The sequence below is a fragment of the Eremothecium sinecaudum genome, chromosome II (genome assembly GCF_001548555.1).
Source record: "Eremothecium sinecaudum strain ATCC 58844 chromosome II, complete sequence".
NCBI classification, from domain to species: domain Eukaryota; kingdom Fungi; phylum Ascomycota; class Saccharomycetes; order Saccharomycetales; family Saccharomycetaceae; genus Eremothecium; species Eremothecium sinecaudum.
The window spans coordinates 586,699-598,739 of record NC_030893.1 but is presented as its reverse complement, the minus strand read 5'-3'; the positions used below and the strand labels follow the sequence as shown (position 1 = coordinate 598,739).

General features: G+C 38.4%; 7 protein-coding genes across 7 annotated transcripts; 5 read left to right on the top strand and 2 right to left on the bottom strand.

Annotated features, from left to right (window-relative positions):
* Window positions 1-435: 435 nt before the first annotated feature.
* PIL1 (lipid-binding protein PIL1) lies at window positions 436-1,356 on the top strand (the record flags this gene model as incomplete). The annotated part of the gene is made up of 1 exon (XM_018130085.1): window positions 436-1,356. The coding sequence occupies one exon, from the start codon at window positions 436-438 to the stop codon at window positions 1,354-1,356; it is 921 nt and encodes a 306-aa protein (XP_017985819.1).
* Window positions 1,357-1,848: 492 nt separating this feature from the next.
* COG4 (Golgi transport complex subunit COG4) lies at window positions 1,849-4,353 on the top strand (the record flags this gene model as incomplete). The annotated part of the gene is made up of 1 exon (XM_018130086.1): window positions 1,849-4,353. The coding sequence occupies one exon, from the start codon at window positions 1,849-1,851 to the stop codon at window positions 4,351-4,353; it is 2,505 nt and encodes an 834-aa protein (XP_017985818.1).
* A 407-nt stretch (window positions 4,354-4,760) lies between these two features.
* On the top strand, window positions 4,761-8,021 carry FHL1 (Fhl1p; the record flags this gene model as incomplete). The annotated part of the gene is made up of 1 exon (XM_018130087.1): window positions 4,761-8,021. The coding sequence occupies one exon, from the start codon at window positions 4,761-4,763 to the stop codon at window positions 8,019-8,021; it is 3,261 nt and encodes a 1,086-aa protein (XP_017985817.1).
* A 228-nt stretch (window positions 8,022-8,249) lies between these two features.
* Window positions 8,250-9,107, bottom strand: PRE2 (proteasome core particle subunit beta 5; the record flags this gene model as incomplete). Its single annotated transcript, XM_018130088.1, has 1 exon — window positions 8,250-9,107. The coding sequence occupies one exon, from the start codon at window positions 9,105-9,107 to the stop codon at window positions 8,250-8,252; it is 858 nt and encodes a 285-aa protein (XP_017985816.1).
* Window positions 9,108-9,561: 454 nt separating this feature from the next.
* On the top strand, window positions 9,562-10,086 carry RPL11A (60S ribosomal protein uL5; the record flags this gene model as incomplete). Its single annotated transcript, XM_018130089.1, has 1 exon — window positions 9,562-10,086. The coding sequence occupies one exon, from the start codon at window positions 9,562-9,564 to the stop codon at window positions 10,084-10,086; it is 525 nt and encodes a 174-aa protein (XP_017985815.1).
* Window positions 10,087-10,147: 61 nt separating this feature from the next.
* On the bottom strand, window positions 10,148-10,777 carry SNT309 (Snt309p; the record flags this gene model as incomplete). Its single annotated transcript, XM_018130090.1, has 1 exon — window positions 10,148-10,777. The coding sequence occupies one exon, from the start codon at window positions 10,775-10,777 to the stop codon at window positions 10,148-10,150; it is 630 nt and encodes a 209-aa protein (XP_017985814.1).
* A 160-nt stretch (window positions 10,778-10,937) lies between these two features.
* On the top strand, window positions 10,938-11,849 carry MRP13 (mitochondrial 37S ribosomal protein mS44 MRP13; the record flags this gene model as incomplete). The annotated part of the gene is made up of 1 exon (XM_018130091.1): window positions 10,938-11,849. The coding sequence occupies one exon, from the start codon at window positions 10,938-10,940 to the stop codon at window positions 11,847-11,849; it is 912 nt and encodes a 303-aa protein (XP_017985813.1).
* Window positions 11,850-12,041: the final 192 nt, after the last annotated feature.

The window sequence follows — 12,041 nt, the reverse complement described above, 5'->3', positions numbered from 1 at the left end:
CCTAAAAAAGACAGGGGGGGCGGATAAGGTTAAGTATATAAATTTGCTATAGAGCAAAAAACATTAGTATATATATATTTTTGATAGAAATACATATATGGGTAGCTAGATATTGCACGTCCGGTTTTTGTTAATTAATCTAAAATAACTCTTTAATTACTACAGGGACCTCCTTAACATCATTTTACGTTAGTTTATTACGTAAAACTAAAAAAGTTACTTAAAAGAAGTTTACAGAACAGTTGAACCCCTTTGTTTTTGTTTATTATCCAAAAAAACTATTAAGGATATTTTTATTACTGGTTGCTCTATAACCTGGGATAAATTTTTAAAAAAGTGTTTTCGAAAAAACGGTTTTTTTTTTAAATTTTGTTAACCTGAAGGTTTATTAATATACAAGAGTCGTTCGAAGATTTACATTGCCAAAAAGTCGAAATGCACCGTACCTACTCGTTAAGAAATTCGAGGGCTCCAACGGCTTCTCAATTACAGAATCCACCACCACCCCCTTCTACTACAAAAAATAAGTTCTTTGGTAAGGGTGGTATTGCTTACTCCTTTAGAAAAAACACGGCAGGAGCCTTTGGGCCAGAGCTCTCTAGGAAGCTTTCTCAGCTAGTGAAGACGGAAAAGAACGTTCTGCGCTCGATTGAGGTTGCTGCTAACGAGCGCAGGGACGCCGCTAAGCAATTGTCTCTCTGGGGTCTGGAAAACGACGACGATGTTTCGGACATTACCGATAAGCTAGGAGTGTTGATTTACGAGATGTCTGAGCTAGACGACCAATTTATTGACCGCTACGACCAGTATCGTTTAACATTAAAGTCTGTTCGTGATATTGAGGGCTCGGTTCAACCATCACGTGATCGCAAAGCAAAAATTACTGACAAGATTGCTTACCTGAAGTACAAAGACCCACAGTCACCTAAAATTGAAATTCTAGAGCAGGAATTAGTTCGTGCGGAGGCAGAATCGTTAGTTGCAGAGGCCCAATTGTCAAACATTACGAGGTCTAAGTTGCGCGCTGCTTTCAATTATCAGTTTGACTCAATGATTGAGCACAGTGAGAAGATGGCTTTGCTAGCTGGTTACGGTAAGGCTCTATTAGAGTTAATGGACGACTCTCCTGTAACTCCAGGTGAAACCAGACCTGCCTACGATGGTTACGAGGCTTCTAAGCAGATTATCATCGATGCAGAGGCTGCTCTAAACGAATGGACCTTGGACTCAGCTGCTGTTAAACCATCCTTATCGATTAGACAGGATTATGACGAGGAGTTTGAAGAAGATGACGAAGCCCAGGAGGATTGGAACAGAGAAGAACCTGAAGAGCAACGGCAATTAGCTCCTGCTTGAATTTGAAGGAAACTGAACATAATATCTAATGACAGAACTAAATATAGTGCTTCCTTCATGAACAACGTGCGTTTTCAAGTTTTCCAGTTTTTACAGCCCTTCGCTTTCAAGATCTTTTATTCAATCAATACCTTGCCCATATGGCAAAACCTAATTTGATCAATTCATTGGCCTTTTGAAATATATAAAGTTCCCATGATTATTTGAGGATATAAATTAATATCTATCAGTAAGTAGTAATATATCTTTTTTTGATTATGCCATCCACAGTCAAGTTAGAGAAGAAATTCTACAACGAAGCAGAGCAGTAGTTCAATCGTCTTAATATCGTATCTGCGATTAGCCTGTTTGATTGTTTATTGTTCTTTTTAATTTAATGCCTCCGGCTTAATTTCATTTTTTGGCTTAGTTATTTTTCTAACTTTCAACAATATCTCTTACTGCAAATACCGTAAACGAGCAAAGCAGCCAATATTAGCTACCACTTCTTACATGGACAACATGAAATTTGCTGATAATGGGTTTTCAAATACCCAGGACATAAGTGTGGACACACTCTCTACAAGATTGGCTGGCTATAATAATGTGATAGGGAATTTCACAACCCTTTCTCAGGCTATAAAGTTGCAGGAAGTTATAACAAAAGATCATAAAGAAACTGAAAAGAAGCTAAAACAGTTCTTTGATGATTCAAATTTAAAGCATAATCAAGATCTTCGAAGCCTAGAACTAAAAAGAACAAGTCTAACATCTACTCTCTCAAATTTTCACTCATCGTTAGAACAACTGTCAAAATCTACCGAGCTAGCTACTTCAATTTGTACGAAAGTTAATAGGGTTGAGCGTGAAAGAGACCTAGTGGAGCAAACTTTAAAGTATATTGAACAATGTTACAAGCTGAAATCTAATATCTCTCTAGTTCATGATGCATTGGAATCCAAAAACTATAAACTTGCGGCAGACGCTATAGAAGAAATTCGTCTATTGCCCTCCTCGATCTTTAATTCCGCTTTCACAAATAAGGTCGTTCCATCTAGTAATATCCCCGAATTGCCTTCACAACTACTGGAAACATGGACGTCAAAATTATCAAAAATATTTCACGATGAATTCTTTAACGCTGCTAAGAATAACGATATTGGACAGGTTACGTCCTGGTTTCAGTTATTTCCGAAGATAGGGTACTCGGAATTGGGAGTAGAAGTATATTCAAAGTACGTCTGTAATATAATAGCAGACCAAGGAAGAAAGATTATGATGGGCCAGACAGAAAAGCCCCCAATGTTTTTCTGTCAGGTTTTGCTACATTTGTTTAAGATGGTTTCTACAATTATAAATGACCACTCAAAAGTTATTGCGAAGTGTTACGGTTTACAGCATATGACACATATAATGCGTAAAGTACAACGTGAGGCGGATTTACAAGCAGGCTTAGTTTGGGATACATTTATGGAGACTAGAAGGATTGAAGCAATGATAAAAGAATTAAATGCTTGGGAAGATAATCAAAAGCAACAAGGAGGACAAACAGCGGTAGCAGATTACACAGCCCCTCAACTTCCATACACAATAAACGAGCTTTCTCTACTGATCAACGAGTTTTCCTCCATACTACAGAATTGGTCAATGTACTGTAGATTTTTTACCCTCAAGTGGTGTGAGTTTTCTAATAATGACACTTCCAACTTGGAAATCCCAGATCCTATTGCAAAGGGTGCATTTAACCACAAAGTCACACAATCCCTATACTTATTTGAAGTACTTGTCAAGTATCATTTACATGGGTCATTTTTACGAGCACTTGAGCTGGAAGAGCTTCCAAGTCTGGATCAATTCCTAATCAATGCAGATTACACTCATGACGATCTAACAAGCTACCCAATTAGCACTCTACTGGAGGATTTGGTGTTGGTGATAAGAGCCAACCTAATTGCAAATGTGAATACTGGGGAGACAAAGGTCCTTTCACACTTCATTAACAGCTTAATGAAGTTTATTCAGTCAGAATATCTGATTAAAGTGCAACAAACTAGACTAAAAGTAATTCTTCCACGACTAAATTATTCGCTTGTATTAAAGAAATATCAGCCACCCCCTTCGGACCAAACAGCGAACCTGTCGAGGTCGGTTTCACCTGCTCCTCAAGGCAATGAACCGGGCAGTAAGCTGTCTCATTTTGGGTTCAATTTCAAGAGTGCTGCCACAAGTACTTTAACCAATTTGCAATCTAACCTACAATCAGTTTATACTGATGAAGAGAGTGTTTTAAAGTTGCATGAATGTCTAATTTACATTAACACGCTCGCGGTAGGTGAGGAATATTTTAGAAGAATCCTAATCAAGGAGATTATAGAAGACCAGCCAGTCCTATTGCAGAACAACTTCCCCTTCAGGGATGATGCAAAACAAATGCAAGAGGCTTTACAATGGCTTTACAAGAGTTTAAAGACACAAAATGGAAAGCTGCTACAATGGGCCATAACCCAGCTTTTTGAAAATATGATGCAGGGAAAACTAAAAAAGATGATGGCTCCATTATTCACCAATGGATCGGAACAAAATTACATCTGCAGTTCAAATGATTTTGAGAATATCTCAAATCTAAATGCCTTTGTGAAGCAATGGACAAATCTCACCCGTCCATTCTACAATGTCATCTACAAACCCGCATATATCGAATTCATCTCATTAATGGTTGATTTCTTGTGCCAATTACTAGAAGATAAAATCTGGCTCATTGAGTGCAACGAGCTAGGAGCTCTAAAGCTTGATCGTGAACTTGGGCTATTTATCTCTACACTATGTGGACATCACTACTTCCTAAAAGACAAGTTTACAAGGCTTTCGCAGGTCGTTTTAATAGTAGGTTTAGACAACGAGGATTTCGATCCAAGCAGCAACGACATTAATGAACAAACATTGTCTTCTATCAACTGGATGCTCAATTCGCAGGAAAGAATAAAAGCACGAAACCTTCGTGTTGATAAAAGAGTCTAGATGTATATAGATCGAAGTGATAAATTGTCACGTTCAAAGCACGTGCATTATATATCATTTTAAACGTAATCGTATATTGTGATGCCGTTTCTTTTTTATTTTATGCAATGGAGAATTGATGAATAGTAACACATTATTTATTGTTTGAAACGCATCACACCAAGAATAATACGTCAAGGCGGTTTGCTCACCTGTATAATCAGGTTATTGTACTAAAAAGGTTTATTTCAACTTAATTTGTTGCCTTACTTTGTGGTAAACGAGCTTATAGTTTGAAAGTACCTATTATAGGAGGTTTAGGGAAATTAACCCTAAGTGGAGGACGGCTTTAGCTAAGGGAAGGTATTAACGATAAGTCTAGCTATACTAGTAGTGGATATATATTAATCGACTCACCAGTAGTAATTATGGAAACTCAAGGACAGAATAACGGTATGCTGCCTGACCTAATTATATCTGTTGAATCGAACGTGGACACACAGAATGCTGATCATCAAAATAAACATCCTCAAGGCGGGGGTATTGAGGAATACAAATCAAATTCTAATGTTTCTACGGAAATTTTAGATGTAAAAAGTGGGCATTTTGAGCAAGTGCATGATACAAGACCGGGCGATGCGATGACTGGAATAGAAAGCAAACCCTCGGCGGGAAGCGTACATGAAAATAAGATACCTAACGTCTCTCGAAACAATGATACAGCTAATATATCTGCTACCATAATTGAAAATGCTATTAATCATGACCGTGCAGTGCATGAATCATCGGCTTCTGGGGAACCAAGTGAAGTAACGAAAAATAGCATAAAAATGGATGCTAACTCAATGATTAAAGCTAATCTCTCATTAGATATAAACTCAAAGGAAATAGAGAAGGTGAATATTGATGATATCAGTGACTCTTTTGACGGTGAAAGAAGCAGAACAGAAAGTGAAAATGTTCAACTACCTCGCAGTCTGTCGTCCCCGAGAGCAAGTAGCCCTAGTCGAAAAATTGAATCAACGGGAACCAACTATTCTATTTCATCCAAGGAAGATCATCTCAATAAAGCTTTAAACCATAATGGATCTTCCCCTATTCCAATGAAGGTTGACAATCATGTAGAAGATGCAGCTGATCGGAACCATTCGTTGAATGGAAAAAAGGAGATCGGAAAATCTGAACTTAATAACGAAACAAATGATCGAGAACAGAAGGATTCCATGAAAGAATATGCATCAGAGGGCTCTAAATCATATCCAACACAAATGTTACATAATGATCTAAATCTAGAGTTGCCTCCTCATCTTGATCATGATGACTTTTCCAAACTGTTCAAGCTAGATAAAAACGATGATGAACTATTTTCGGCAGAGGATTTGTTAGAGCATGGTATTGGTTCACATAATATATCAGCAGTTACGGAGGCCGTTGCAAACTCCGATGGCAAATCAGATGTTGGTCCATCACCAAGAAGTTCTGTTTCCTACCATGCTACAGAGGTTCGTAATAATGATTCAGATTCTAGTATGGAGAAATTTTGTGATTCTATAGTGCGAAGAAAGGCTTCAAGTTCTTCAGCACATTTTAATTCCATTCATAAGTTAACGGCGAGCTTAGAAACACCTGATATCCCACTTCGTGCAAGTTCTGCTGCCCCCGTCCCATATAGTGCGGAAATAAATCAGCCACCAGAAAATACACCCGCATCTATTATTCAAGGAAAGAATAATATTTTCTATCCGCGAAGGCATAGTTCATTAACGCCAATGATGCCCCAGCCGAGTACAATCTCAATGAATTCAGAGCCAAAAAGCGATGCAAAAAATGATAACCAAAGTAAATCCGCAGAGAGTCCCAAGAAGGATGATAAAGGCTCTTACGAAAACGCAATACCGGCAGGCCAGTTTATTACATCGTTACAAGGATCCAATGTCGTTGATGAACAATCAAAAATCTCAGCATATGCTTGCCTAGACTTCCAGAAATTTACATTCTACGTTCAAACGCTACAAGTAATAATAGGTAGGCGGTCAGAAAATGACTTCTCTCATAAAGTGGATGTCAATCTAGGGCCCTCGAAATCTATATCCAGAAGACATGCTAAGATTTTTTATAATTTCGGGACTGAACGCTTTGAGTTGTCGATTATGGGCAAAAATGGTGCTTTCGTTGATGATACTTTCGTTGAACGCGGTATCACAGTGCCTCTTAGAAATAAAACAAAAATACAAATAGGTCAAATTCCTTTTCAATTTGTTCTTCCAGAACAAGAGAATAAAGAAAATGTTCAACATCATTCTAAGGTAAAGGATGAATCTAGTGTAAGTAACGTGGGAAACAATAGTCCCGGTTCCAGTGAAGATGTTGAGAGTAAGTCTAAAGCGCAACTGCCGACGAAAAAGATTAAGAAACCTATAAAAACAACCAAACCTCCCAAAAAAGTCTACACATTAGAAGAGATACCTCCAGAATATCGTACAAAACCAACTTGTTCGTATTCTAATCTAATTACAGCATGTCTAAGGAAGTATTCCTCTCCTAGTGGGATGTCCTTATCTGAAATTTATGCGGGTATTAGGGAATTATTTCCATACTACAAGTACTGTCCTGATGGATGGCAAAGTTCAGTGAGGCATAACTTGTCACTAAACAAGTCTTTCCGTAAAGTTTCTAAAGAGGGTAAAGGATGGCTATGGGGTTTAGATGAAAAATACATTGCAGAACGAGAAAAGCAAAGAAAGAAACAAGCTGAAGCTCAGGCTGCCAAAGCGAAGGCAGCGGAAATGAAACAGGTTCAGCTGCAGGCTAAAAAGCAGGGTCCAATGATGAACAGCCACTTATCGAACAATGGCAAGCAACCAAACATCTCACAAACTTTAGCAGCTAACCGTTCGGAGAGGACAAGCATTCATGATGGTAATCAAAGAACTATGAAGTACCTGCAGCAGCAGTTAATGCTTTTAACTAAAAATCGTAGAGGTCTTGATAAACAAGTAATGGCCCAAATTTTGACACAGGCATTGGCAATGACCATAAACCAGGTAACTCAGGCAGCTAAGAATAAGGGAATTAATGGTAATCCCTTAACTGCGCTAATTGATAAGAATCCACAGCATTTGAATCTGATATTGACTGCTGCCATTAATGCGGCGACTCTTAAAGTCACCAATGGTAGGGTAAAAAAGTTGGTGGATATACCGCCAACGCCGATCCTATCCAATGCAGCACCGGCTGGTTCTAGGAAAGATAGTATTAAAAAGGAATCACCTCCGCCTATGAAAAATGCCACTCCAAAGCCGCCTACTCCAAGCATTGCAAACCCAACGAACACATCCACACTACAAGCGGGAGAGCCTTTCGATCCAACCTCGTTGTCTAGGTTCTTTCAACCAAGACAACCTGCTAGGGTAACCTCACCCGTCAGTTCTGCCAATCAAAGAGTTAGTACAGTACCTCAGAAAAGATCTGTAAGTGAGACCGATTCTAGTGACGAAGATAGTGATAGCAGTGATGCTGAAGCTTCAAGTGATGATGATAGCTCTAGTGATGGCAGTAGTGCGGCTTCAGATACAACTGAAGATGATGCAAATGATAGCAGTGTTACAAGTGATGGTGACAGTGATAGTGACGGTGAAAATGATGACTACGAAGCGGAAAGGGAAAAATATGGTAATGGTGGTAGTTAAGAGGACAAATTAATAGGCCATCGCATTAGCTTTCGTGTAAAAAATGTTAGGTAATGTCCACATGAGACAGTTGTATTATAATTTCTACTTTTTTGTCGTAGCTGACCTTAATAAATTTGCTCTAAATCAAATGAATCCACATTTCTCTTTCTCGCGTACGTAGGCTTAAGTATGGTACATATATATATGAATGCATGTGTGTATATCAGTACATCAGTTTTAGTAGGCTTAGTTACCTACCACATTATTGAAAGATTTCTCCTGCTGTTTTATTTCCCAGAATAGGGTACCAACATCGTGGTTTCCATGATATACCCAACCATTTTCAGTAACGTGGTATAGATTCACTGAGCCACCAGAGTATGCATCACGATGTGCCGCAGCAAGGATGGAGCGCTTACCCAAATATAATGCTTCGTCAACGGAAAGATCCCACTTGTAATTTGTGTCTAGCACACCATAGGCAAAAGTCTGACCTGAGCCTACACAAAACAAGTCGCCTTTTAATCGCATTCCATCGGAATCCACATGATAAATTGTAGGGCCCTCCTTCTTTGTATAGCCGCAGATCATGGTACCCATAGAAAGACCTGATCCTTTATATTCGTACACCAAATTACCTAAAATCTTAGAGGCAGCAGCAACCGATATACGTTCTTTCTCCTTCAACTCGTGTAAACGACATTGAGCACCTAACCAGGTCTCCCAATATTGACAGTCGGCTGCACCTCCAGCCATTGTACCCAAAAGAAATGGATTGATCTCAATAACCTTCTTAACAGTTTGGGATGCGATCCATTGGCCTGCTGTAGCACGCGAATCTACAGCAACAATAATGCCCCCTTGGAACCTAAACGCCAAAGTGGTTGTACCGTGAGCAATTTTAATCTTACAGTCAGGGTTCTTGGAGTCATCAGTATGAGCCCTCAAAAATGCTTGTGGACTAGCAATTGGAGGCATTGAAAGAGATGGCGTTAACGTTTTGAATTGTTCATTTCCTCTAACGAACTCTTCTCGAGCATATTCGTCATCTCTGTATAAGCTATTTGAATAGGATTGTCCTAACGATTCTGCGATAGCCTGCATAACAAAACAATAATCGGTAGCCCCTGAGTGTAAATTAATTAGTTTCACTAATTACTTCAAAAGACACAATTCAGGAGTCCGTTATTAGTTTATAGCATTAAAGTAATAACACATTAAAGTAATAACACAATTTGCCACCCACTACTGGATTACCCGGAACTTGATAACTGTGACTACCCTTTTGAGACCCGTACATCTCTATTATTATATGTTTGGGTTTTGAGCTTATATTTTTAAAAACATTTTAAAATTAAAATAGAAGGTCATGTGATAGATCCGAAATTTCATGTCACTGAATACGTTTGGTGATATCACTTGGTACGATATTTCAAGAAAAATTTTCTACTTTGGTAAACCGAAAAAAGCTCATCTTCTATATGCTATGCTTGTCTGAAGCTTAATATTTGCTTTGTTCGCCCATAATTACGACCCAAACCAATCAAGCATAGCAAAGATGTCTGCCAAAGCACAAAACCCAATGCGTGAATTGAAGATCGAGAAGTTGGTCTTGAACATCTCGGTCGGTGAATCCGGTGACAGATTGACCAGAGCCTCTAAGGTGTTGGAACAATTGTCTGGTCAAACTCCAGTGCACTCTAAGGCTAGATACACTGTCAGAACCTTCGGTATTAGAAGAAACGAAAAGATCGCCGTTCACGTCACCATTCGTGGTCCAAAGTCTGAAGAGATCTTGGAAAGAGGTTTGAAGGTTAAGGAATACCAATTGAGATCCAAGAACTTCTCTGAAACTGGTAACTTTGGTTTCGGTATTCAAGAACACATCGACTTGGGTATCAAGTACGACCCATCTATTGGTATTTACGGTATGGATTTCTACGTTGTCATGGGAAGACCAGGTGCCAGAGTCGCTAGAAGAAAGAGATGCAGATCTACCATCGGTAACTCTCACAAGACTTCCAAGGAAGACACTATTGCTTGGTTTAAACAAAGATATGATGCCGAAGTTTTGGACAAATAAACATAATTATCTTAAATAAAATACTTTGCCTTTGTCTAATAAGTTTTAGCTCACTATTGATTTACAGACATTTTGCTATGTTACTATTCAGTTTGTCCTGCCACTGTTTTTCGAGTGCATGGAACGTTACTGATTCTCTCTCCTGTAGATCCTGTCTGTAACGGTCTAAGTGCCTCATATTTTCCTCTTGTTCATTGTCCTGCTGTTGTATGACCTGTTTTGCGCGCTCTATGTATTCCCTATTTATTATCCATTGATTACCCGCAGTTTTTGGCAGCAAACAAGACAGTGTTAGCTCTTGGTGCAGTAAATATGATATCATAGTTCCTAATCCATTGATAGAATTACCGTTCCCGGCAGTCGGTTGCAATGCACGTTCAATGCACGTTCTTTTAACATCTGCAGCAAGCTTAAAGCTATCTGCCGGCCTTTTAGGAGCATTTCTAGATGAATTAGATAAATATCGCCGGTATTCATCTTCCCATTTATGTTTTATAGTGGGGAATAATTGTTCAATAAGTGGATGGGGGGTAGAAGATTGCATAGATTCTACTTCCGTTATGATTGTATCATTAATGTGTTTTCTATAATTCTCTTCTGTCTCATCTAAAGCATCCATCCATTCTAAAATCCTACTCATATTCACTCTGATAGCATTGATTATCTGTATCAGTGTCAATGAATCAAACATATGCTCAGCTCTTCACATCAAATTAAAGTTGTGATGTCTGGTCACGTGATATACAAATAAAAAATTTTAAATCGTGAAAGTTAAATCTGAACGAGCGTAGGAATTAGATCAATTTGAAGCACTTAAGCAGTATTACAAAAGTGGGTTTTGAGCCTTCAAGATGTTGAATAGAGGGTTCGTTAGACAGTTGTCTACAGCTTGCGATCACGGGGCCGGCTTTCGTAGGCTCTTGGAATATAGTCAAACTCCCAAGGTGATGATACCTTTGCTTTACCGTCGGAAGAATGAGCAGCTTCTTCGGGCAAAGGGTTTGGTCGATAATAATAATAAAGCATTGAAGTCTCGTGGTCCTTTAAAATTGCCTAGCAAAACGTCTTTGAGTTCTCTTTTGTTAGATTTGAAAACTGAGGATGAGTTAAGAGACTGTTTAAAAGAATGGAGGAGAGTTAAATTGGGAAAGAAGAGCTTCTGGCAGTACTTTTCGCCTGAACATTTGCAGATTATGGTTATTGTAGGCGCCTTCAAACTCAACAATTTAGGTAAGACCTTAGATGCTGCACAAATACTAAGGCCTACTCTAATGAAAGCTGGCAACGGAAAGATCTACGATATAGAGCATTGGTGCAACACAGCGCTTATGTGCCAGCTGCACTTAAATGCTGCATTAAACCTCTGCGATAGTGAATTTGCAGTAAAGAAGATGAATACATTATGGAATTCAACTAATACAAAGGAATCAAAATCTGGGTTATTTTGGGAGCTTTTAAAATGTCTCGAAAGACAACAGAATGTAGAATTTTCTATATCAGAGGAATATAAGGTTCCTATTAGCCTTCCTAATATTGATTTAGAGACCTTAACGCCAGGTAAGATGTATGGGGCTTATAAAAAATACAGGTATTTGTACTTACAGGCGCGTACCGCTGTCGAGTTTGGTTCTACTAACGAAAAAGTCATTACTTTCTCAAAGCAATTTAAAGAGCTAGCCAACAGAATATCTATTAAAGATTTCTACTTGGAGAACATAGAAGCTTTTGAAAACCTGCATAAAAAGCCAACGTCTACATCTTAATCGTCTCCTTTTAAATGCTGTAATACAATTAAAATGTTTCAATATCTTACTTAATAATGAAGTATCCATGTATAAAGAATACTCGATGATCATATAAATATCAATATATGAACATAATAACGACCTTTTACATTTGAGCCAAACATTTAATTCTAAAATTTAAGACAGACTATAAACAAACAAAATGACAAA